At 47.6% G+C, this 26886-nt stretch overlaps 1 protein-coding gene across 1 annotated transcript in view; it reads left to right on the top strand.

Annotated features, from left to right (window-relative positions):
• Alpk2 (alpha kinase 2) overlaps positions 1-17380 on the top strand; it is a 125102-nt gene extending 107722 nt beyond the window's left edge. The window contains exons 11-13 of the mRNA XM_021214980.2: positions 1924-2141; positions 6325-6373; positions 16616-17380. Coding sequence (XP_021070639.1) covers positions 1924-2141; positions 6325-6373; positions 16616-16832 — 484 coding nt within the window. The 3' untranslated portion in view covers positions 16833-17380. The remainder of the gene's footprint in view (positions 1-1923; positions 2142-6324; positions 6374-16615) is intronic.
• Positions 17381-26886: the final 9506 nt, after the last annotated feature.

Below are 26886 nucleotides of genomic sequence, written 5' to 3'. Positions count from 1 at the left end.
CCCCCCCACCCCACCCCCGCGTTTTTGTTTTCGAATTCATGAATATCAACAGCATCACGTTGTCTATGCAAATGACTCCAACTGGGCAGAGACCAGGCTAATTGAGATTGTGGATAATACCCAGACTACATTCTGGCTCCCCATTTCCCCCAAAGGCTACAGAATTAGTAAGAACCGGGCAAACCATGAACTCTTTTGTTTGGTGGGTAATTGGCTGGAAGTAGTCTTCAGTAGATCCATTCAGAGTCTTGCAGATGTGACAAAGCATGACAGACAGGCAGGCAGACAGACAGACAGATAGACAGACAAAAGCTTGATGGCCAACCTGTGTCTTAGGGGTGTTCAGCAGGGGCACAGCTCCATGTGCCTCTCCCACCTGACTGCCCCCCAGATATCTCTGTAACAAGATGCAGGGGCCATCATCCTAAGGGTGTGTGTGTGGTGGGGGCTGCTTTAAGAGCCTTTGATGGCTCCTCCTTCCACCTGGAAGGTTCTTTCCTAAGATAGCCTTGTGGCTGCCCCCCAGCTTCTTGCAGGTCTCACTCAGATGACCTTTATTAATAAGCAAGGGCTTCTGAGCCTCTTCAAATGAAGTAACAGCTCCTTCACCACCACAGTGCAGTCTCTTCACCAGCCACTGCATTAGACTTCTGTCTGCGTTTAGCTCCCATGCAGTTATTCTCTCTGTGTTACCTCCACCTAAATGCAAGTTTCATGCAGGAAAAGGCAGAGCCTTTCTTCTCTTTACTGCTGTTTATGAGAGACTGGCTAGGAGAGTGTTAGCACAGAGAGGGGAAGGGAGGGAGGGAGGGAGGGAGGGAGGGAGGAAGGGAGGGAGGGAGGAAGAGAAGGAGAGAGGGAGGGAGGAAGAGATGTGGTGGGTGGGTGGGTGAATAGGTGGATGGATAGATGGATAGATGGATGGGTGGGTAGATGGATGGATGGGTGGAGAGCTGGGTGGGTGGATGAATGGATGAATGAATGGGTGGGTAGATGGATAGATAGGTAGATGGATGGATGGATGGATGGATGGATGGATGGATGGATAGATGGAGATCTATGTAGGTAGATGGATGATGAATGGGTGGTTAGGAGGATGGATGGATGGATGGATGGATGACTGATAATTACTGATTCATTGTATTACTGAGATAAAATGATAAAGCCTGTCATCTTGACTCCAGCCTGTAATCTCAGCCTGTAATCTCTGGAGTCTGAGACAAGAGGACCTAGAATTCTAGACTACTCTGAGCTACCTAGGGAATTTGAGGCAAGCTTGGCTCCATAGACTTTTTTTTTTTTTTAACATTTATTTTTAAACGAGGCTAAAGAGATTAGCTTGGTATTTAAGAGCACTGACTACTCTTCCAGGGGGCCTGGGTTCCATTCCCAGCATCCACATGGCAGCTCATAACCTCTAACTCCAGTTCCAGGGGATCTGTCACCCCCTTCTGGTCTCTGTGAGCACCAGGCACATTCATGATACATATGTATGCAGGCAAAACACCCATACACATCAAATAAATTTAAAAAGCCCAAGCTGGACATGGTCACTCACACTTTTAATCCCAGGATTTGGGAGGCAGAGACAAGCTGTTCTCTGGGAGTCCCATCCAGCCCAGTGTATTCTACAGAACAGGTTCCAGACCAGCCAGGGCTGATAGTAAGACAATGCCTCAAACAAAACAAAACAAAACAAAACAAAAAAACAACAAGAGGAGGATGAGTTTCAAACCAATTCTAGAAACAAAAAGAAGTTCTGGTTCATTACATAATAACAGAGGGCACTGCAAAACATAAGATAAAAAATACAGAGTGAACCCTGGACTGGCCATGTGTCCTGCTGCTCCAGGCGTCTGGAATGCCCAAACACTGTGTTCCCGTCTGAAATCCAGATGCGTGATCATGTCCTCCCCCTGACAGGATCATTCCTATTTTCCTTATCCGTCGGCCGGAGAACAACATCCCTTATGCCACAGTGGAAGAGGAGCTGATTGGAGAATTCGTGAAGTATTCCATCCGGGACGGGAAGGAAATCAACTTCCTCAGACGAGATTCAGAGGCTGGCCAGAAGTGTTGCACCTTCCAGCACTGGGTGTACCAGAAAACAAGCGGCTGTCTCCTGGTCACGGACATGCAGGGTGAGTGGGGCAGACAGCCCAGCTCTGCAGGGGCTGTGGGCCTGGGGGGTTCCTAAGGTTAGGAGGAAGGAAAGAGGGGGAGTGAGGCGAAGGAGGAGGAAAGGTCTGTTGGGTACAAGCATCTTCTTCCCAAGATGTCTCATTACAAATGAAGCTTGGAAAGACGGCTTACTCACCCAAAGACTGACCTCTAGGAAATGTCGGTGCCAGGGATGGAATCCTGGAGGCCACCACTAGAGTTTAGCGCCCTTGTATGAGACAATGCCTCATGGTCAGATTTTTCTCAGCAGTGTTGTTATCTGGAAATCAAAAGGAGCAGGGAGATTTGTACACAGAAGCTGAGGTAACTCGCCATTGCCCTTTCTGCCTGGCTCCACCTGTGGGTATCAAATTGCCTAAAAACTTTATGTTTTGCTGGTGTAGCAAGAGGCCTCTAGAGGGGAGTCAATGCCCCTACCATGAGCAGCATTTGCCTGGTGCTAATGGGAGCTGGGGATACTTGCCCCTGCTCCCTCAATCCATGGGCAGGTAATTCTGGGGAGCATGCTCAGTGTAGGCTTCCAGCAGAGTACAGTCGTCGCCTGTGGCAGGAACTGGGTCTTCATCAATGTGCTTCCTCTATCTTTTTTTTCTTGTTTTTTCACTTCTCTCTCTAATGAGCTTTATGTACTCAAGATATATATATAATTTATAAAGTTATAAACATACATATACATGTATATATTAGAATTTATTAAATCAGCCTGTGTTAAAATAGTACAACAGTTGTCTCTCACCTAAGTGCTGGGAACCTGGTGTTCCTCAGTGCTTGAGGCTGGGTATTCAGCAAACAGAGACACACAGAGAAACAAAGACACACAGAATCAGACAGAATTTATACAACTGTACAGGGAAGTGCCCATGTAGCCCTTTTTGGAGCTTTGTTTAATAGCCACATTTCACAGACCTGCTGCACATTATCAACGCGAGAAGGTGATCACTGGTCCGGCAGAGAGGCTAGATTACAGGAGGGACTAGATCTCTCCAGCTTTTGCATGTATTCACTTTTCTATGATTTTTATTTAGTCTGTGTAGAGTATATATGATGCTCCCCATGTTAAAGATGAGCGAGCCTAGGGTAGGAGCAGTGGCTTAGCGACTGCCAATCAATAACTGTCGATGGGTCCAAGACTCCAACCTACATTTTCAGCCTCTAGATATCACACTGCCTGCACAAGATGACAAACTGAAAACTTGTAGTAGGTTTGCTTCCCGGTGTTTTCAAGAATCCCCCGATGTTAAAAGGTTCTGATGGGTGAGTATCTTCTATAGGGCTTGGAGGGGCTCCTGTGGGTCAGAAAACATTTCTGTCCTAGAGATGAGTGAGCCGATCTACAAAGGCATCAATGCCTGTCCCCTCCCAGGAGTCGTGCACACATATGCATGCACGCACACACACATACACTCACACACACACAGACACACATGCACATGCATGCACATACACACATACATGCACACACATGCACACACAAGAACACATACACACACAAGAACGCACACGCACATACACACATACACACACGCACGCGCACGCACATGTGCATGCACACATACTCGCACACACATGCACACACACATACACACACAAGAATGCACACGCACATGCACTCACACATACACACACACACACACACACACACACACACACTTCTGAACAGAGAGCTATTTGTTCTGTTCGGATTCCGGCTGTACAATTGTTCTCCCCAAGTAGTTGCCTTCAGAGTTGATTCTGCATTAAATGTATTTTGTCTACTGAAAAACAGCACCCCAGAGCTTCCCGCGCAGTTAGTTTTGCTTCCAGGCACTGGTAAACAACTGCAATGGAATATCGCATCTCTCCCTAAATGATGTGTCGGCACAGCGCTTCATAACAGCGTTTATTTACTGTCTGCTGCTTGGGAAGACCTCTTCACTGCCATTGTCATCATGGCACAAGCGCACACATCACTCTTTAAGCAGCGCCTCCACTTTGTCCAGCCTGGGATTAACAATGAGAGGAATAAAACCAGATGCAATTTGTTTGCCGAGAGGAGTTTGGTGAGACTTCAGGTTTGTGGGTCAGAGGTGGGCCTGTGACTTGGAACTGAGACCTGAGACCCTCTGAGACCGCCAGACTTTCTAAGGAGCCATCTGAAAACTGAGATTCTGAGAATAGACTCCTGATCTCCCTCCCATCAGAACCAACCCATTGGCCATGACTAGCCTCGCCTCACTGTGACAGGTGCACATCAGTACCGCCCTCCAGTGACTGTTGAAGACCTTTGTTGACTTGCTGACAAATAATTAAACCAAATGAGCTGTCTCTGGGAAATGCGCGCGCGCGAGCACACACACACACACACACACACACACACACACACACACCTTCGGTCCTTCCTCATGCATGCACACTGCAAGCATCCCCGTATTTGCCCCCGACCTTGACATTCTAATTTTCTAAACCAAAATGGTAGATGTCAGCTGTGAGCAAGGGACGGCACTGCTGAAGTTCAAGCATCCGTTGCCACACGACTTCGAAAAACTGAACCTTACTGGAACTGAGAGCTGTGGTGTTTAGACAGAACGTCCCATGAAAAAAGATGTCTAAAGGGGCCTTTGCAATTTGACACCTTTTAAAAAAAAAAAATGATTGTACTTCCTCCAACAAAGTGACAATGCAGCAGGCCTTTGTATGTTCGGGTTGTTAGTAGCTTTGGATGAATGAGATGACTCCTCGTTCACTGGGATCTTCCAAGTACCATGCTTAGCTCACAGGTGCACACACAGAAGCTAGGCCCATTGCTTCTGGGTGACTCACCCGCCCCAATAGCAACCATGTGGCATTTCTGCCATGCTTTGGGTGGACACTGCCGAACCAGAGTGTTCTGCCTTCAGCTTGCCTTCCCTGGGTCTCTGGGATGGAGAGCCATGGAACCAGGTTGCCGTTTCAATCCTATCCCAGAGTTGGCTTTAGAGAGATCTGGATCCTTCTTCCATACCCTCTGTTATCATAGCTGCTCTATAGCCAAGTTACCTGCTCATTGGCAGAGATACCACTGCCTACAGCCCAGCTCATATAGATCCCAGAGTTAGAGGTATGTCATAGGTGAGCAACAAGTCACCACTGGATTGCACAGGTTGGGTGCACTGAGGTAGGGCAAGTGCCCAGAGACACCATCGTAGAAAGTCAGAAGCAGAAAGAATACATGGATAGAGCAAGAAGATGCTACAAAAGCCCGGAGACCTCCACACTCTGGGCATGAGGACTGGTGCTCTTCCCAACTGCTTGCACAAGAATGGTTAAGGATAATGACTGGGGCTGGGGCAGAGGGAGAGTGGGCATTTCTTTACTATAGTAGGATGCTCATCTTCCTCTTGCTGGAAGACAGTAGGCGGTCTATCTTCCTTATACCTCTGGATCCCTAACTACTTTCGAGCTGCCCTCCCTGGGAGGACAGTAGCAAAAAGGATCCTGTGTGCCTGGGTTTTTAGCAAGAACATCTGTGGCTTTTTGCTGAGCCAGAGTAGAAAGCTTGGTAGCTCGTTTATTGTTTTGGGTTCCGTTCTTCCTGACTCCACTGTGGTTCCAAGGTTTTAAAAGTCTTAAATGGCCAAGCTGTGGATTCTACATGTTACTGTTCCCAGGCCAGTGGCTAAACGTCTACCCATAAAGTTACAAATGTTTCCTAGAATCTGGAAATTCTTGGTGGAAATGAGAAATTGCGTAGGTGGAGTTTGGCCTTGAACACATTGCCTTGAATGTTCTTAGTGTTGCTGTTGGCCAAGGCAGTCCTTGGCCATGTTTCCTTCTGTCAGTGAGGAGCAGGGGACCAAACCTAAGCCCAAGAGACAGCATTTCGTGGGAGAAAGCTCGTGGGGAAAGTGCCAAGTTTCAAATTCAGGCAAGGATAAACCTGAAGGAGCCCTGACTTGGGTACCACTGCCTGAGTCACAGGTCTGCCCTCCCGCATCCTTAATCCCTTCTGCAGACACAGGTGTGAGTGTGAGTCTCCTGAGGCTCTGGGGGAGGGGGAGGAAAGTCCACATGAACCCAGAAGGACAATAAGCTTCCGCTGTGCAGTCTGGGGAGAGTATCTGACCAATCCTTCCCATGCCTCTCCCTAGTAACTCAAACTTCTGTCTTTGCTCTCTCCTTCCGCAGGTGTGGGAATGAAGTTAACTGACGTTGGCATAGCAACACTAGCTAGAGGGTGAGTAGGAAAAAACTGAAATGGTGTCATTTCACGTGGGGCTTCCGGCAAAGGCTGCTGGCTTCCGCGGACAGAGTGGATGACTTTGCTGTGGATGATAAGTGGCCTAGGGATGAATCCAATTCATTTCCTTTACTTACATAAAATATTTATGGACTTTGCTCTCAGAGGGAAACACATTTGCGTCCTAACTCTGAAGCAAACAAGAGTGCTGGCAAACACATTTCCAGAGTAGTTACTCACAGGAGTGTCGTGGGGAGAGAATATTCTGGTAGCATTGAGATGTCTTTCAGCTCAAAACCCCCAGTTTCTATACTTAGTGTCTTCTTTATTGAAAGTTTTTGTTGTTTCATTTTTTTTGCAGTTGGGTACAATAATTACACATGCATATTTCAGTTCATTTTCCCACCCAAAACAACAACAACGACAACAACAACACCCTCCTTTGTGTGACTCGCAGGTACAAGAGATTATTACAGGAGTCATTCTAATATCTATTTCAGGCTGCTGGTGGTGGTACACACCTTTAATCCCAGCACTTGGGAGGCAGAGGCAGGTGGAACTGAGGCCAGCCTGGTCTACACAGTTAAGTTCCAGGACAGCCAGATTTACACAGAGAAATCAGATACTCATGACTAGTTACTTCTCATTGCTGTTGTTGATTCTGTTTCTCTGGTTGAACGCAAGAATGTCGGTTTGTTCAATAGCCTGCCTAGGTGACCAAGCTCACGTTTACCAAGCAAAGTGTTTGCAATTTGTCCCATTTTGCCAGTTTGCTTGGGCTCCTTTGAAGAAAAAGGGGCTATTCATGATTTCTTCAAAAAGTGTTTTACAACATATTCTCTTTTCCTGTGAGTGAATGTGTGTGTGTGTGTGTGTGTGTGTGTGTGTGTGAGAGAGAGAGAGAGAGAGAGAGAGAGATGTCTGTTTATGCACACACATAGTTTCCATGTGGAGGTAGGAAACCTATCTTGAGTGTGGGAGCTGCCCTTCTGTTCAGATTAAATAGGAGAAGGCAGACTGAGCTCCAGCACTCATCTCTCTGCTTCCCGCCTGTAGATGCTATGTGGCCAACAGCTTTACCCTTCTGCTACCTTCCCCCAGCGACCCACCATGATGGGCTGTGCCTGTCAACTGTGAGCCAAAAATAACCCTCTCCTGCTGTAAGTTGCTTTTGTGGAGAATTTTGCTGTAGCGATGAGAGAAAGATAGTGGTAGCCATGAGTCTGATTCATGAACCTGTGATAGCCTGTTACGCGATGATAACAATCTTACGTTGCAATTGTATCTCACACTCATCTCGTGACACTGATAAGAGCCCTGATTGCTGTAGGCTTCAGGGCATTTGGGCGTGGCACTGGGGTTGCAAATAGAGTGTGTCAGAGGGTTATGATGCTACTGGGGAGCGGGGGGGGGGGAGAGGCAGGAGCTTTTGGGAGACTTGGTACAAATCTGGGTCAGGCCACTTACCTCTGTTTCTTCTGGAGGTAGCTTGGCTCATAGGTGTTTGTCTGTGGAGTGAGATGGCTGGGTGGGCTTAGCTCCCTCCTGTTGGTGCTATTTTATGCCTGAGGTCTTTAAAAGTCAATCCCTTTAGCAGCTGTCCTGAATGAGCATTTCTGTTAACCTATGGTACCCTACATAGGAAGATTGTCAGAGCAGGGTTCCAAATGGGCTCTTCTGTTTCCACTTCCAGATTTTTTTGTAGAACAAGACAAATTATATTTCAGATTATATTTCAGCAGGACCTGGTTTGGTTTCCCACAGTCCCATCCAGAGTTCCTACATGTGGGCTCCTGAGCATCCCCCCTTTGACCCCCCACTAATCGACTTCTAGCCCCTGCCACTGGGTATGAGCAGCATGAAGCTCTCTTTCCCTCACCTCAGCCTAATGCCAGAAGACATAAAATTCCACAGCATACCTTAAAACAGTGGTTCTCAACCTTCCTAATGCTTCAACCCTTTAATACAGTTTCTCGTGTTGTGGTGACCCCCAGCCACACAGCCATTATTTTGTTGCTACTTCATAACTGTCATTTTGCTACTGTTATGAATCATAGCGTAAATATCTGATGAAGGATATCTAATACGGGACCCCCGTGAAAGGGTTGTTCAATCCCCAAAGGGGTCTCAACCCACAGTTGAGAACTGCTGACTTAGAAAAACCTTCAACTAAACCAAAGCTGCCCAAGAAGCCCTTAAGATGTGTGTAAGAGCGTGGTGATTTACGACATCTTTAGAAGCATGTCAACAGCTTCCAGGAACCAGAGAGCTCCAAATGGCACCACCCCTCCTAATTTAAAAAGAAATCCAAGCCCTCGGTTTTGTTCTTAGCTTTAATGTTACTTTTCTAGCCTGGGACAGCTGCCCAAGACCCATTAAAGCGAGGACAGACAGAGCCAAGGGCAAAACGCTGCCTGTAAAGTGTTACTTGTGCCCACTTTCCCACCCAAGTCAAAGTGGGAAGGGAATTCTGCAGCGTTTGAGAGCTTTGAAGACAATAATACATCATCGTGCCCAGGTTTTTAAAGTTTTCTTTAGAAGTTTAAAGAAAATTCATACTTTCTTTTCTTTCTTTTCTTTCTTTCTTTCTTTCTTTCTTTCTTTCTTTCTTTCTTTCTTTCTTTCTTTCTTTTATAAAAGAACTGAATTAGAAGTTTGATTGGAAAAAAAAATCGATAAAAGTAGAACCGCTCAGAGGATAAAGGGAGTTTGCCCTTCCTTACAAATCCTTATTCTTAGAGTGAACTGTGACAACCATGCCCACTGCCTGGACTCCCGGGCTCCCCCTTCTTTGGGAGCGGGAGCAGAGCCGCAGTGAACCAGGGGGAGGGGTGTGAAGGGGAGGATCAATAGCACTCTCTGCATAGAGGAGGGTGCACAGGGGTGGGGCGTGGGGAGGTAGGCTAAGCACCCTTGATGTGCAGGGGGAGATCTCAAATGGTAGAAAGCAAGAGTTGACCGAAGAAATGTCCCCCCTCAAAGCCGAAGCTGCAAATGCAGTGCGAATAATGGCAGCAAACTGGGAAAGGATTCAAGCTCAAAGGTGATCTGAAGCTAGGAGGGAACGCGTTCACACTGGGCACCATGGTAGACAGGAGGGAACGCGTTCACACTGGGCACTATGGTAGACAGGAGGGAATGCATTCACACTGGGTACCATGGTAGACAGGAGGGAACTCGTTCACTCTGGGTGCCACGGAACAGGAGAAAGAAAGAGGAGAGTGACAGACTCTCAGAATACAGGAGTGGGTGAATAGGGACCCATTAAATATGCTCTCTTATTCGTAGCACGCACGCTGAGCTTATTCAGGATGGACAGGGAGACCAGTGAGATCTATGGAAGGCAGATCCCTGGCAGCACTTGGCTGGAGAGAACAGCATCATGAAAAGCAGACCAGGATGAAGAGACGAAGTAGAGATAGCTAACTTGGTAACGGGTTTACTGTACAAGCGGGAAGAGTTAAGCTCAATTCTGAGAATTCATGGTTGATTTGTTTGTTTATTTGTTTCTAAAGTCAGGCATGGCAGCTTGCACTTGGGATCCCAGTAGGAGGGGGAGGGGCAGAGACAGGAAGATCTCTTCTATTTGGTCAGTTCCAGGCCCTTGAGAGACCTTGTCTCAAAAACAAACAAACAAACAAGAACAAAAGTGTCCAACACATGAAGAATAGAATAACAATGAGGCTGTCCTCTGTCCTCCATGCTCCCCCACACATGCAGGCACACACACACACACACACACACACACACACGGATACACATGCACGAATACACATACATGTTCCCTTTGTCTCAACCTGCACTCTCAGATAGATAGATAGATAGATAGATAGATAGATAGATAGATAGATAGATAGATAGATAGATAGGTAGATATCACTCAATCAATGATGCAACCTGTCTTGTTCCCCAATTAAGTTAGAGGTATTCAAATGAAGATCAAGATGCTATTTGATGAATAAATAATCTATTCATAATCTCATAAAATAAGGAGCCATTATAATCTGCTCATTGTGACTTTATTTGGCATGGTCCTTCAGACCATCAGAGTATGATCATGTCTGGAGTGTCATCTGCCCTCCAGGTAGACTGCAGATCTGAACTGGTTCTTGGATCACATTTCTGAGTTCCTCAGCCACCTAGAGTTCTCCAGGAGAGACAAGGAAAGATACTTGATCTCGTGAATGGCGATTTGGAGATTTAACCAAGGCATGTAGATGGATCCTTATTACCATGGGCGCTGCATGCATCCCACTAGGCAGTAGTAGAGGTTGTGACTTAACCACTAGGGGGCAGCAGAGGCAATGCTTTGTGCTCTCTAGCTCTCTCTCTCTCTCTCTCTCTCTCTCTCTCTCTCTGCTTAAAAAAAAAAAAAAAAGGCTCCAGTCACATGTCTAGATTGTAATAAAACAAAGAGGCACTCTGAGCAGATCTTCCAGCCAGTCACCAGTAACTGCCTTGCCAAAATAAGATTCTTGTGAGGGACCCCTGGCTGCCCAACATGACTGTCCTTTCTACCTTTGGAAGGAAGAACGAGGGCTGTCAGGCATTACTGCCATGGAAACCACGTGTAAGAGACTCAGACTTGTTCCCTGAAGAGGGCCAAAAGTGCAGTGGGAAGGGCAGATGTAGTTGGGGATAGTTGCTTTTACTGGCTGGCCCAGGGGGTTGCCTGCCTGCCCAGGTCTGCTCAAGTACTCTGAGAGAAAAGGCTCCTCCCTCAGAATCAAGAGCAGTGTCCTAAGAAGGCCTGTGTGCCCACTGTGGCAGAAGGGACAAGGGCTACCTAGATGCTTAACCCAATCCAGTATCACACTTGAGTGTCCACGTAGAGGAACCCCCAACCGTGACTTAATACGGAAAGGAACAGAATCTCCTTATTGGTACCACACCCCAGAAAGATTTCTATATAACACTGGCCACACTACTTAAAGCGATACACACATCTGCCAGCAGGGACAGTAGCAAAGTGACTTAGCTCAACCTTTGCCAGCATCTTTTGAATGCACCCCACAGAGGGACCTAAGCCACTATACAGCACCAAATATTTGAGATGTCTCAGCAACACCAGGCCTCTGAGAATTCATTGACCTAATACACTGGTAGCTTAACACCCTGAATATCTACTCCAGATTGCTGCCGTTGTCACCTACCTTGGAAGGTGGCCTGCCTTCCAGTTTTATTTGACCAAACCACACTGCCATAGAGTTAGCTGATCCATTGGCTGATATATCTGACCAGTTCTTACCATCGAGGTTGCTTGGAGATTTTTCAAGGGAGTAGGGATCATCTTACCGTTTCGGCAAGACTGACATTATGGCAGTGACATTATATATGTGTGCTTGGATTTCCAAGGCCCAGAAAAGCCAGACAGAACACATCTCTCCACCAGGTAGAAATAACATGGAGGTCTTCTGGCCCCTGCCTAGAAACCTTATTAAAAAACAGCTCTGTTGAAGTAACTTGAGGAGGGAGCCATGGATGTCCTCTTACTCCTGTCTGGAGCTCCTACATTATCAAAGCCCTGATCATTTGCAAGACCCCGGGGACTCCCAGGTGAACTCCTGGTGAATTGATATCTGGCCCTCTGGACAATGCTGAACACTCCTGTTCACCCCCTGTCAGTGGCTAGAAACAGGAGGGAGATGGGGAGACCCAAGGTCAGCAGGAGGACCAGGAAGAGCCTGAGCAGGTCAGGAGGGGATAGGGACCAGGCCTGAGCTGCCGGGGAGAATGCTTCCAGTGCCTCCGGGAAAGTCTAAACCAAGCGCAGCGTAGGGCGGCAGGCCACACGAGGCAAAGGGAGAATGTGTACAGTGTTTCTCCTCCAGCTGGAACTGCTGTTAGGGAAGAAACAGGAATGGCTTCCATCGAGGCGGCAGGCTAAGGGAAGGTCACAGGACTGGAGAAGGAGGGCAGGAGCTAGAGAAAACACCCGTGAACCAGTGGCAAGGCTGATTTGGTTCTAAAGAAACAGATATTAAAGCGCTTGCTTGACCTTAATGTGGCTTAGACCTGGGGTACACGTGAGAGACTAGATAGTGTGGACAGGGTGGCAAGTGAATACCTCAAAAAAAAAAAAAAAAAAAAAAAAAAGCCAACGTTCTCTATCCCATTATGCTAGATTCTTAGGCCTGCCATAAAAATGACCACAGATTGTAAAAATTTATCGTTTCATAGTTCTGGAAGCTATAAGCCTGAAAGGTGCCAACAGGTATCTTAGCTATGTGGTTTTTTGTTTGTTTGTTTTGTTTTCCTGTTGCTGTGACTTAAAAACAAACAAGACTCTGACCTAGGGCCATGTGAGAAGCAAAGGTTTGTTCTGCCTCACACTTCACGGGTAGAGTCCATCATGACACGGAAGCAAGGGGACTGAAGGTTGAAGCAGCTGTTCACACTGCATGCACAGTTAGGATCCCAGCCCAGGGACTGGTGCCTTTCATGGTGGGTGACCTCCCAACCTCAATTTAATTTAAAACAACTCCCCAGAGGCATGCTCAGAGGCCCCTCTCCTTGGTGACTCTTGGTAGCATCAAGTCAATGACCGAGATTAGCTACCACAGTGGGGCCAGTTCCTTCTGGAGCCTGTGCCGTGCCTGTCCCCGGCCTTCCGGTGGTTGACGGTCCTTGCTGGGTTTTGATGGTGATACTTCAGTAGAACCCTGCCTCAGACATCATAGAGCATCCCTGTGTGCCTGTGTCTTGTCTTCTCTTCATACATAAATATCAGTAATATCGGGATCAAGGGTAAACCCTACTCCAATTGGATCTCATCTTAAGTCATTAGATCTACAGTGGCCGTTACTTAAAAATAATACCACACTCTGGGCTTCCTGGAAGGACAGAATTGTGAAGTTACTATGCAAGTTTGTATGTCCAACCAACAAGAAACGTAGTGGTGAGTTTCCGCAGTGGTGTTCATGTTGGGACGATGTCACGAAAAGTCTGGATCTGTGGTCTCCACCCAGCCCGAGGGCAGCAGATGGCATATGGCTTGCGAAATCAGGTCACAGGCGGAGGGCTGTTTTCTATTGCTTGGACAGATGACAGCTTGGTAGAATTACACTCACGTCCTCCGAATGCATCTGTGGCTAATTGGTCTAGAAACATACGGAGGCTGCCTTATTTTTCTTCCCATACAGAAACCATTTCATGGTAATGGATGCCAGTTTGAGAGAACAACAGGGCAAAGCCCGATCCCAGTTGAGACATAGCACAAATCTAGAGGAGAGGAAGAGTCTTAATTCTGTAGATACCAGGTGGCAAAACCTAAAAAAAAAATACACGCACATCTGGAAAAGCTGGTCAGATGTCTGGGTTCAGTATTGCCTGGGTCTGAGCTTCAAAGCGTGTTCTGGTTTGAGTGTGCCCTCTGGAGGTTTGTATGCTTAAAGCTTAGTCTCTAGTGAGAGGAACTGTTAAGAGCCAAGGCCTGGTGGAAGGCAGATTGTGGGGGAGAGCAACAGGAAAGGGTTAATGTTGGTCTCATGGAATGAGGGCTGACAAGGCAAGGTCACAGGACACACTTGGCCCCTTCTGTACGTGACCATTACTCTACCATGCGTAGTGCAGTGACGCTGACGGCTCTCACCAGAGTGTGGAGGTCACGTTTGGGATCTCTAGCCACTGGAATCATGAGCCAAATAAAGTCCTTTTCTCTCCAAATTACATCTGGGTAGCATTGAGTATTTTGTTATTATAAGAGCAAACAGAAAGAGCAATTCAGAAATGTGGTGTGGGGCCCCACCCAGGCTAAGATCAAAGAGCCTTGCTGGTGGGGCTGGTATCCACTTACTTGTTCTTTGAACATTCATACTAAACGCCTCCTCTGGATAGGAATCCTGGACATAAAGCATTGTCGCGGGAGAGATGACACTTGTGGAGAGATGTGGAGATAGACTTCTAATTCTAAATGTGGGTCAGGTCCCAGGGAGATACAGAGACACGAGTGGAGGAATTCATCCTCACAATGTGGAAAAGGCTCAGTAGGTTCCAGGGACTCTCACAGAGCCTGGGGGGCTGAGAAACATGTCCCAGGCTATACAAGGCTTCATTTACCATGCCTGTGTGTGAGACTCCCTATTCACAGCCAGACAAACTCTAGTTTGTACTGTGTCTACACACGCCCTGGGTTGTCTCCTCCTAACACGCACACACAGAGACATACACACAATCTCCTCCCAACATACAGGCAAACACACACATATACATCTCCCCCAACACACACACACACACACACAGACACAGACACACACAGACACAGACACATACACAATCTTCTCCCAACATACAGGCAAACACACACATATACATCTCCCCCAACACACACACACACACACACACACACACATACACAATCTTCTCCCAACATACCGGCAAACACACACATATACATCTCCCCCAACACACACACACACACACACGCACACGCACACGCACACACACATGCACGCATGCGCATGCGCGCGCACACCAATCTTGGGGGGGGGGGCAGACTCATGGCTGCTAATGCATTCTTCTTGGCTCAGCAATACTTCTAAGGAGTGGAAACTTGAGTCAGAACTTGGACTTTTCGGGTGGCTTAATGAAAGATCTGCAGGGTCATTTTTCTAGCTACAAAATTAGTATCAAGAGTGTACCTTACTACCCAGAGCTCAGAGGAGCCTGTGACCATATTCTTTCCTTCCCGTTTGTGTGTATATAGTGTATGCATGTTTGTATATGTGTGTGTATGTGTGCACGTGTGCAGAAGCCAGACGTTAATGTCTGGTGTTCTCTACTGCTCTTCACCTTATATTTTGAGTCAGGGTCTCTCGCTGAACCTGGTGCTTCCTGGTTGGCTCCATCTAACTTCACCCCACTGCCCAGCACTGGAGTGACAAATGTGTGCTGCCATGTGACGTTTTTACACAGTTGTACGGATCTGAACTCAAGACCTCATGCTTGTGTGGCGGGAACTTTATTGACTGGGTCATGACCCCACAGTGCTGTCAAGTCAGTCTCAGAGCAGTGGCTTCCTTTTTTCCCATTGAAATTAGGGTTCGTACATGCTAGGCTCTACCACTAGGCTCTACCCCTGAGCTGTACCCCTGACCTTACAAGTAGCTTTCTTGGTGAGTCTTTCTTATTCATCAACAAGTGGACAGGGACACTTTGGGGCCTGTGCTTGGGCCGTTTGAGGGGCACCTCTGACCTGCCATGCTTAGCACGGGAAACCATAGTCACTCACAGTTCAAGTCCTAATTGTCCCAACCCAAAATAATATCTTCTGAGAGTCTTCCTGGGCAAGGCACCAGATGGCTCTTCCTCCAGCCAGGGGAAGACAAAAGCCGGGATCCTCTCCTCCCGAGGTCAGGCAGGAGGTCATGGGAGTGAGATCTGTCCTCTGAGGAGAACCCAGAGAGCTGCCTTTGCATCTCGCCTTCTGCATCACCTGATTTTGTTTCCCTGGGCCTTCCATCTCTCAGACTGAATCCTTTCAATTACAAATAAAAGGGTCTATACTAAATAATTTGTCCTGGTTTCCAAAGTCCCAGTGCTCTTTTCTCAGTGTGTGGGATAGGGTGGTCTGGGAACTGCTTTTCACGTCACCGCAACAAAACAACTCAACAAGCATAGGAAGCAGAGCTATATCTTGGCTGGCAGTTTCTGAGTTTCTATCCTGCCGGGAAAGGCAAGGACAGCGCAGCTCAGATCATGGCAGCTGGAGTGGGTGGCAGTGGCAGAGGTTGTTCACATCATGGCTGACCAGGAAGGCAGAGTAAGACAGGAAGTGGGAAGGGATAACACACCCGTGAAGGACCATCCCCCCAGCCTCCAGTGACCTACTACCACCAGCTAGGCCCCCACCTCCTGAAGTCTCCAGACCCTCCCAAAATAGCTCAGTCAGGGGAAGACCACATAAGCCCATGGGAGACCTTTCAGACTCAAACCACAGCCGGTGGCTTGCAAGGACAGCCACACTCATTTTTATGGCTGAGAGGAAATTTGTCTGCACTGTGTCTGCCAGTGACTGACTCTTTGTTATTATTGAATTCTATACTCTTCTTCCTTTTTAAAAAAAAAAATTTCTTATTGTCAAGCATGTGACTGTTCTTACCAAAAATAGGAATAAATGTATTTTCCATTACACCGTTAGTTTCCCTTTCAAATATTTATTTTGAAACTGGTAAAAAAAAAAAAAAAAGTCTTCTTTTTAAAAAAAAAAAATAATAACTTATTTTTCACACCCGCTTACAGGTACAAAGGATTTAAGGGCAACTGTTCCATGACCTTCATCGATCAGTTTAGAGCACTGCACCAGTGTAACAAGTACTGTAAAATGCTGGGGCTGAAATCTCTTCAAAACAGCCAGAAACCCAAGAAGACAATCCTCGGGAAAGGCAGGGTTCCGACTAACGCCACGCCAGTGAAGACGCCCGAGTCTGAGACACCGCCCGCAGAAAAGAAAACCTAGCACCCCTCCTCCTTCCGTCACCAGTGACCACCAAGCCAGCATCGCACAGGCTTGCAAGTGGACATCTGCAAACACACCGGGGACACGAGCCTGCAGCCTGCAGCCTGCAGCCGAGTGCCAATCCTCTCAGCTCCTATCACTGGCTGGCTGCTGAAATGACAATGGCATGGATCTTCCAGACTAGCCTTGTAGGGAGACTTAGCAGTTCTGTTGATGCTCTTAAAGACAGCCCACTGTTTGTGTACACAGCTTGCCTATCTATACACACCCTCCCCTCCCACTGCATTGTCCATCTGTGTGTCGCACGTGGTTTGTTGACAAGAGTTCCCCCGCTGCCTTGTGATCAGCCACTGTCAAAATCCTTCCCACCTCGACCCCTCATCTCAGGATGTCTGGACGTTCCTGCTGTTATGAGTGTCAAGTTGTTGTCAGTGTCACCGACGCTATTGTTGCTGGAGGTGGCTTCCCAGATGTGAGCCCATTCCCCGCCACTACCCACGCAGCCTGGCACAGTGTTCTGTTCCATTAAATTCATATCTAAGCAAAAATGGTAAAGTGCATATGCCTTCATAGTCATGTGCCCATTGCAATCAGCGCTTTTCCACATTCCTCCAAGATTTTGTAATTTAGAAGTTTCCAGACAGGTTGACTGGAACACACAATGCTTGCACCTGTGTTTTCTCATCTTACAACTGGGGTTCCATCTTGTTCTAGATGTGGTCTGGTGAGGTAGGGTGAGACAGCTACAGCGCTCCTGCCCTCCCTTGCTCCTTATAGCTCTCCTCTTTCCTGTTGTACCCTCCTTCCTTGTTGCACCCTAGGAAGGGCAGGAGCTATTGGTGGCTGTGCCTGAAGCCCTCTCTCAGAGGAACTGGCTGGCTCTAGCGTCTGTTCTTAGATGGGCCTGGTGGCAGAGACCCAGCATCCTAGCTACTGGGGAGACTGAAGCAAGGGGGTATAGAAAGTTCAGGGTCAGCATGGGTAACTTGGTGACTGCCTGCCTTAAAAAAAAAAAAAAAAAAAAAAAGCTGGGCTGGGGTTCTAGTTTAGCTGAGGAGTCTTTGGCAAAAGAAAGGTCTTGGGTTCCAGGCAAACTGTGTGGTGAAACAAACCCCTTCTCCTAAACGTTGGTTTTTTTATGAAAAAAAGGAACACACTGAAGGAGAAAGCATTTGCCACTCAAGGTCTCGCTCTTTTTTTAAGCATTCTGCAGTTCTAATCTTGCTTCTGACGTGGCTCCCCTGACTGATGACAGCACTGCCTTCTCCTACTCCCCCAGTATGAGGGAGACTGTGGGCTGACTTGGGTCACAGATTTTAGAGATGTGTATTAAACAGTGACATTCTAGAAAGTTCTATAATAGCAAAAAGGTACAGGACATATTTTGATCAGATCTATCTGTCTGTCTGTCTGTCTGTCTCTCTATCTATCTATCTATCTACCCATCCATCCATCTATTTCCAGTCATCTACCACATGTAGTCTATTGTATATATAAATTGGTCATCTATAATTTATCTGATATCTGTAGTCTATCATTCATCTATGATAATACACACACACACACATACACATACCCTGTCTATTTACCCATCCATCGCTCATATCTCTCATCTCTCAACTGTGTGTGTGTAAATGTGGGTACAACCAGAGCCCTCTGGACAGGTTACCATTCCTTCTTGGATAACAACTTGTTATTATAAAGATAATATCAAAATATGTGGTTAAGACAGCACTGAAAAGCTTGATATGTGAAGCTCCAGTCATACGTGAGCCTGCTGTCTGTCTGTCTGTCTGTATTAGATCTTGAGGTGGGAGCTGGAACCTTTCTGGAGCAGTTCCTCCCTCCTTCCACGAATGCATAGGAATTTGTTTTCAAAGTGCCTATGTTATTTATTACAGTGTGATTTTTTTTTAAAAAAACTAGTTTACAATTTTTTGGAGGCCCAGAGACAGACAGGGCACCACAGTGAGTTCGTACTAGCCAAGGCTCTTGGAGATGACCTAGTATGGCTACGTGGCTGCCCAGTCTTCCGTTAGGTGTTATTTTCCTTCCACAAACAACAGGGTGATTATGAAGCAGGTTTTCTTACAGCAAGGCACAGCTCCTGGGTCTCACAATACCCAGCCCTATTGCTGTCGCTTTAGTTCAGTTTGCAACAAGCCAGTTGCTGTTGATTCTCCCATAATGCAGGACTATAAATACCTGAGCGGAGGGAGGTCTAGAGAACCCTCCCAGGGGGGCCCTTTGACACCGGACAATGACCACATACAGATCTGGCTTATTGACCATGGAGTTCTGTGATGAGCCTATCACACAAAGGAAAAGTGTTATGAAAACAGGCCTGCATTTCCCACAGCAGGCTCCTCACTAATGAGAGTGGTTGGGGACTGAAGACTTCCTGCCAGGGGGCGCCACATCTTGGAGCGGTCCTATGCCGAGCACTCAGACAATGGCTGGTTTGTATTTCCTGTTATCTGTTGTCCCTGTGCCTCCCAGACATGCTCCTGATGAGCTTCACCGTAGCAAAAGGGTTCGGTAGAATCTGATGAACAGGAAGGCTGGAAAAAGTACCAATTATTTTCTAATTATACAGTCCTCTCTTTTCCAAGCATGCATTGTGTGTGTGTATGGTGGGCATGTTGTGTTCAGCCGGATGCAGAGGGGGAGGAACTGGCCAACCACCTCGTTCTGGCTTGCTTTCTTTGTGTACTTTCTGCTCTGTTAGACCGTGTGTGCCAAGGGAAAAGAGCGGTGTTTTCGCCTACACAGACCTACAACTGCAGCACTAAAACAAAACAAAACAAAACAAAAAATCAAAGAGGCATCCAAACCTCTCTCGGTCTCAGAACCTTGTCGCTTGGCAGGTCTGCTTATTCTCAGATCAAAGCTGGCAAGAAAGATGGCAGCCAGTTGCAACCAGTTCCAGTCAGACCCCTTCAATACCATTGATAAATGTTAACACTAGTCATACCAATTAAGATTATTTTCCAAAAATTCTGTTTTTCATGAAACTCAAAAGATCCCAAAGGCAAAAAAAGCACCACAGAACCTTTTTTATTGTTATTCATTTATTCATTTATTTATTCATTTATTTGCTTTGTTTTGAGAGAGGGTGTCACTTAGCCTGGGCCGGCCTTGAACTTGCCGCAGAGTGGAGAGTGACCTTGAACACCTGATTCTCCAGCCTCTCTGTAAAACCTGGGGTTCACAGTTGTGCTGCTGTGGCTTTCAGAGACTCTTTTTTGAATTTGCACACCCCAAATCTCGTCAAAGGCCAGTCTGCTGTCTTCCATCTTAAGCCCTAGATGAATGGCGGCTCCTCTGCTGAGGCGTGTAAGCTCTGCCTCCTCTCAGCCCACCGTTTCCTCTCCGTTTTCTCTGTCTACATTGGATGCTAACGTGGTGGCTTGCAGTAAGCTGCCTTCAGGATTTCCTTTGGTGCTTGCCTTATTTATAGAGCTCAGCCAGGCATCGCAAAGTCGCCACAGCTCTTGGGAGGCATCTGTAAACAAACCAAGTCTCCCTTCTGGAAGCTGGGAATCCCGCTTCTCCGGGTTGGTGGAGCTGTCTGTCTGTGAAGGTGCAAAGGAAATCTCTGCTTCGGACATCTTTCTTGCTTCCAGAAGACCCTTGGCTAATGGCAGTATGGTCCCAGTGTTCATGGCTGCTCTTCCTCTGTGTCTGAACTGCATGGTGGCATGTATAGACATCAAAAATATTGGATTAGGGCCCACCCCAACGATCTCATTTTTAATTTTGTAAGAGATTCTTCAAATAATACCACGTTTTGAGGTTCTGGAGTTAGGATTCTAACCCAGGCATTCTGCATACAAAGGTGACTTCAGTCTTGCCCATCTCTATCACCTCCGGGCACTTCATTCAGGCCAGATGCCCGGGTCTAAGAAAGATGGCATCACAAACCCTCACCTCCCCCCACTCCAGTGCCACCTCTTCACTAGCTAACCTGGTGGTTGATATCTGGCTCACAGAAATGCTCCCTGGTTCCCACAGGAATGCTCCCTGGTTCCGATGGAACTCACTCACTCACCCCTGGAGTTCTGAGCATTTCAAAAGCGAGATCATCACTTGGTATCCCAAGTCCTTTTCTAGACGGTTAGAGAAATTTCTCCTCAAAAGCTGAGACGGTATGACTTGCCATCTGTGGCACAACTGTCCCCAAATCCCAGCGGCCAGGGTGATGACCACACTGTCTCGTCTTTTAGTCAACCTCCCCCTCCCCACAGTGTGACTTCAGCATCCTGGTGGAAAACAAAAGTGAAACAAAAGTGTCCTCAGACCCTACCTGCCAATACAGTTGTGCCAGTGTCCTGCAGTTGATGCCGAGGAAGCCAGCGACAAGGTGTCCTTGCCTTTTGAAAGCTTTCAATCTCCCTTAGAGGAGAGGTCAAACTCATTACGAGGGCCGGGGAATCTCAGTTTACCCCAAATACCGTTCTCACCTGACCTCAGGGCTTCTACCCTTGTCTCCTGTGACAGTGGTCTTGTTCTCTGAACACTTCCACCTTGGGTCCTTCGCATCTCCTGTTCCTTTTGTCTGGACGTGTCTCCTCAGGCCTCAGCTCACAGGCCACCACTTCTCTGGTCATTCTATTTAAACCCCAACCCACCGTCTCCTGGCTCCTCTATCCAACTCTACATTAGGTAAAGCACATTTATCAACATGAAACAGCCTACAGATTTTATTTTTCAATGTTCTCGCTCTCCTCCAATGTTTTCCCCATCCTGGTTTATCAAGATGTGTTTTAATACCAGGAGCTGTCTCGAGTAGAGGACCCCTTTGTAGACGCTGACTCTTTGCATGAACATCCCTGACTCCTGGATGCTAGAGCTCCCTGAGGGCCAGAAACAGCTTCCTCCTTTTCCAGGTCCCTTGGAAAGGACGAAAGTCCCCAGGTCCCCTTCCTTCTGTACGTGGGATCATTAAACTCAAATCTTTTGTAAAACCTATCTCAGTTCTTAGAGAGTTAGGGTTCCGGGATCCACTTTTTAACACGTATAGCTGTGTGATTTTAAAGTTACTGAATCTTTCTGAGTCCCATCTAGTGAATGAATATAGCCATAGCTGTATGGCAGGGATGTGAATAGAAACACACACATACACACACACACACACACACACACACACACACACACACACACACACACACGGTGACTTAGGATGGCATTCCAAAAACCCAAATTAGCACCGTAACCACTAGGTTTTAACACTTTTTTTTTTTTTTAGCTTGGGCAAGAACAATAAAGCTTCAGCTATCAGGATCTTGTTCAATCATCTTCCTATTCACTGAGAGAAAACAGTGCATTAGAAGATGGCCTAAGTGACTTGAAACTGTATAACTACATTTTCACTAGTGTTGACGTTGAAGAAAAGACAACATTCCTATAATGGAGTTCTGTGGTAAGTTCTCAAGGATCAGTTTTTCAGGTACACCATTCCATTGCCCCCATGCTGTAGAGCACTCTGCATTAGCCCCCTGCGTCCCCGAACCCAGGCTCTAGCCAAGTGATATTTTCATTATTTTGCTTCATGCGTCCCAAACTCACCTGAAGCTCCAAGAGAGCCCTACTGCCTGAAAATGTCTGTGGAATGGTGGCAGGGCTGTGGGCATCACTGCGGTTGCTGCTTTTAGGGAAGTGAAACTTTGCTCAGTGGGGTAGCCCTTCCAGTTTCCTGCCCCCTTCGGTCTGCTATCTTTCCAAAAGAGGTGCATTTTGAACAGAACATCAAGGAAGGTAATGGACCAGCAGGAAAAACAAAGGCACGTACCTTACCTGGGGGCAATCTCAAAGCCAGCCTTAGGCAGCAAGAATCAACGCATCCTTGGGCAACAATAAGCAACTTTACCTGGCCCCAGGGAGTGTGTCCCAGGAAAGAGAAAAGAGGAGCAGAATTCTGAGGGTTCAAGAGTCTGTTTGGACTCGGGACCTTTGGAGGGTACAGCGCTTACCTAGACAGGAGGGAGGGAGCATAAAAAACAGGGGCACCTAGCCACGTGAGGGAGGCATCTTTACCATGTGAGACATCTCTGGATGAAACGGGAAGCCAGCAAGATACTGGGTCTAGAGAGGCATGTCCTGGGGAGTCAGAGACTAGCACCATACAAAAAATGCTTGTGTGCCCCAATGTTCCCCAGTGACCCCTGGAGTCATTGGGGTGGGCCCTAACACAGTTGGCATTAAGATCCTAACTCTTAAGGTCTTTTATTAGGAGGTGGACTTGGGGAGATTATTGTGTCCAAAGGGTAGGGCCTTGAAGCATGGGATTAGATTCCTCACAAAAGAAGCCCTAGAGAACCCCATCTCTGACACAGTAAACAACTACACTGAGAAGATCCTGTCTTTGAACCAAGAAGTGGGCCCTCACCGGACCCTCAACTCTCTGGTGTCTTGCTTGATCTTAGACCAGTCACCAAGCCTCTGAAAAAATAAACGCCTGTGATCAATAAAGCCACGTAGTCCATGTTGTTTTGTGAGAGCAGCCAGAATGAACTGGCACGAACTAGAATGATCTAGAATGAACTAGGTCACCTGGAGGTGAAGGAGACGAATGAGAATGTCGTCCTGCTTGCCCGATGGCTTGTTTGCCTTCTCTGTCTCTAGGCTTTTATTATAGGAGACCTACGAATGCTCCATTTTATCTAAGTCGCTTCTTTCTTGATGTAGTCGTGTTTAAAATGCTCATAAATGTTTATAAATGAAGTTCTCCAATCAGGTCAAAGGAGAGGGCTGAGCTCAGTCCTGGCTGCACATCAAGATAACACGGATGCTTCACCATGCCCCCAAGGTTCCTCGAGCGAGTGATCTAGGGCGTAGTCAGGGCATGGAGATTTCTAGAAGCTCTCCCCAGGACTCTAATTTGCAGACGTCTAAGGACACACTCGCTGTACTCTACTCCAAGGCAGAGCAGACTAATGGATTGATCCCTCCATTAAACACTAATGAGAGCCTCTGCGGACCCACTCCCAGCCCCCGGGGCTCCCAGCCTGGGTCTGCATCTAGGCGCTGCTGAAGGGTGGGAATATCTGCTGCTGTCTTTACTTTCTTTTCTGATCTCGTGGGGCCGCTGGGCTAGCTGACTTCTGTCTTCAGCAAGCTCTCAGGCAGCGCCGGGGCAGCTGGGGGAACACAGTGCCCATGAGTTGTCTTTCCTGTCTTCTCTCCTGTGCCCTCTCCCCGCCCAGCCCAAATCTGGGCCCCAGGGGTGGTTTTGTTTGCTTCGCTGCTCCCACTTTTGGAACCAGGCAGGACCAAGTGTTCTAGTTTGCCACCAGACCCCTTACAAAAAACACTTCTCAGCCCATTACCTTGGATATAGTAGTTGATTGAAAAAAATATTGCTTCAAAAACAATGACAGCATCAAAGAAAGTCGTTTTCTTCTTGCAAACAAAATCCCACAGCACACTGTCAGCATCATCGGGCGGTTATTCAGAAGTTAGTCTTTGGGGACACAAAGCTACTCTTTCTGCACTGAATGATACCAGGCCCTATCTATCATTCATTCTAATTTCTGGCAAATGGCCCAGTCTGAGATGCATAGGAGACGCTAGAAAACAAAAACCTCAGCAGCTAGAAAATGTCAGGCTGGGGGTCCAGTCGCTGGCACATCCAAGTGAACAGGAAAGAATCCACTTCTGTATCCAGCTCAGGGTGAGGTCAAGCAGAAATGCAGGGCAGGAAGGGCTATGGCAGAGACACGCAGCCCTAAGAAATGGGGAGGCATTTAATTAGCTCTTGCTTGGCCCCGATGTGCCAGAAAAATGAAAAGCAAGAACCTTGTTGTGCAGGTAGAATGAGATTAGTTTTTGTCTGCCGTGTTTAATGGGTCAACAGGCACTCCACGGAACAATCTCCCTCGTTCTTCTCTCTCTCTCTCCCAGGCTTTTGGAAATGTACTTTATCAAAATTAGGCTGGATTCTGCTGCCAAGGGATGCTGAAACACAATCTCTAGCAAACTTGAAATCCCATCCAGCCACAGTTGCTGTGATGCGCAGGGACCCATTCTACCACTAGGGGACAGCATCCTAAGAAAAGTGCCACCCCAGGCTCAAATCGTTATGGGCCAAAGCCCCTCAGCCCAGTTCAGAGCCCTGTCTCTTTCTGGTTTAAAACAAAACAAGAAGAAAAAGTGCCAGTGAGATCAGAGTTTGGAGGCATCTTACCCAGCTCCATAGAGAAATTAAAATTGTTTTTTTTTTTTTTTTTTTTTGTTGTCGTGCTGAGAATCAAACCCAGGGTGTCAAATAATGCTAAGCAAGTGCTTGGCCACTGAGCCACATATCTTGCTTGGGAAATCAAGTCTCTGTGTGTTACCATGAGGCAGGCAAGTATAGGGAGTGGATTTGCAACATGGGGTCCTATTTGTTTTGAGCTACATGCATAACCCCTTCCTTCCTTCCTTCCTTCCTTCCTTCCTTCCTTCCTTCCTTCCTTCCTTCCTTCCTTCCTCCCTTTCTCTCTCTCTCTTCCCCTGTTTCTTTCTTTTTTCTTTCTTTCTTTCTTTCTTTCTTTCTTTCTTTCTTTCTTTCTTTCTTTCTTTCTTTCTTTTTCTTTTTATTGGTTCTTTGTGAATTTCACATCATGCATCCCAGTCCTGTTCATCTCCCCACCCCCTCATATCTGCCCTGTGGCCTTGCACACCCCCCCCCCAATAACACACACACCACCACCACCACCACCACCACCACCACCACCACCACCACCACAGCAACAACCAACAAAGCATAGAAAATATATTGTTGTGGAAGCTGTAGTATGTCACAGTGTGTCCCACCGTATGCCCCTCAGTCCACACAGCTTCACTTGCAAATGTTCGTTGCAGTGAGTCATTGGCCTGGTTCGAGATCTCTGGCTTCTGTGACACCATCAATACTGGATCCCCATCTGGACTCCTTCCAGTTATCCTGTTATCCTGTGTCATGCAGCTTTGGAACAGGAATACAGCCCCCTTCACACAGTCCCAGCCATTCGCAGATGATATAGACTTTGGGTTGGGCCAATTCAGAGTCCTGGATCTGGGTCTGGGTGGTAGCTGAGATGGGTCAGCCTGTTGGCTCTCCCTTATCCACACCACCAGGGCAAGCTTTCCAGCACTGCTCTGGCTAGGCTACCCAATACCATCATTGGCAGGAGGCAGGGTCAACTCTCCTGCTCTCACGCTCTCAGGGCTGGCTTACCCATGCCTTTGCCATCAGGGCCAACTCCACTGTGTTGCCCAGGTAAGGTGCAGGGTCTGCTCTAAGTGCTGCTGCAGCCGTCGAAGGGCAAGGTCAGCTCACCAGCTCTTACCACTTGGGGGCCAAATTTCCAGACTAAGTAGATAGCAAGGAGCATGAGGGGGTGCAGGAGTGGGGGGCATCACCCCCATCCCCATGCCACCTCACAGCAGATGAGTGGTGGAGCCAGCTCTATCTTGCTCTGTCCTCGGGGCTGGCTCACCCGCTCGCCATCGACCAGAGCCAGCACGCTTGTGCTGCCCAGGCAAGGTGCAGGGTTTCTCTCCCAAGTGCTGCTGCTGGTGAGCCAGTGAGAGATGGGGCAGCTCCAGAGAACTGGATACCGTGAGGGGCGTGACCAGTCAAGCACAGCCTTTGAGCATCCACGTGGTCCCATATGGCTTGAACAACCAGGGCCATCCCCATTGTCTATAGTGATAATAGGAGCCATGGACATGGAGACCATAGCCAGGCTGGCCACCTAGGGTAGTCTACTTCTCTCTACCACCCAGCATCCAGTTCCACTCTCTTCATAATGCGCCAGCTGCTCCTCTTCTCTTCCTCTCCCATCTGACCACCACACACTCACGTATCGTGGTGGCCCCAGATACAGGCTGGCCACACAGCTGCTGGCAGCCCCGCTGGGTGACATCCTCCATCCACGCTGTGTCCTGTGGTGGCAAGCAGGTGTCTGTGGCCCGGCCTGTTGCCCTGTGCTGGAGGGCAGATCTGTGGGCGACATGGTGGTCTGCTATTAGTCTCAGTCTGTCTTCCTCCTCCTGTACTGTGGTGTGCTGCCTGGATTTGGTTTGACTT

The sequence above is a fragment of the Mus pahari genome, chromosome 15 (genome assembly GCF_900095145.1).
Source record: "Mus pahari chromosome 15, PAHARI_EIJ_v1.1, whole genome shotgun sequence".
NCBI classification, from domain to species: domain Eukaryota; kingdom Metazoa; phylum Chordata; class Mammalia; order Rodentia; family Muridae; genus Mus; species Mus pahari.
Note: the sequence above shows the minus strand (reverse complement) of the source record. Positions and strands in the feature narration are given on the sequence as shown.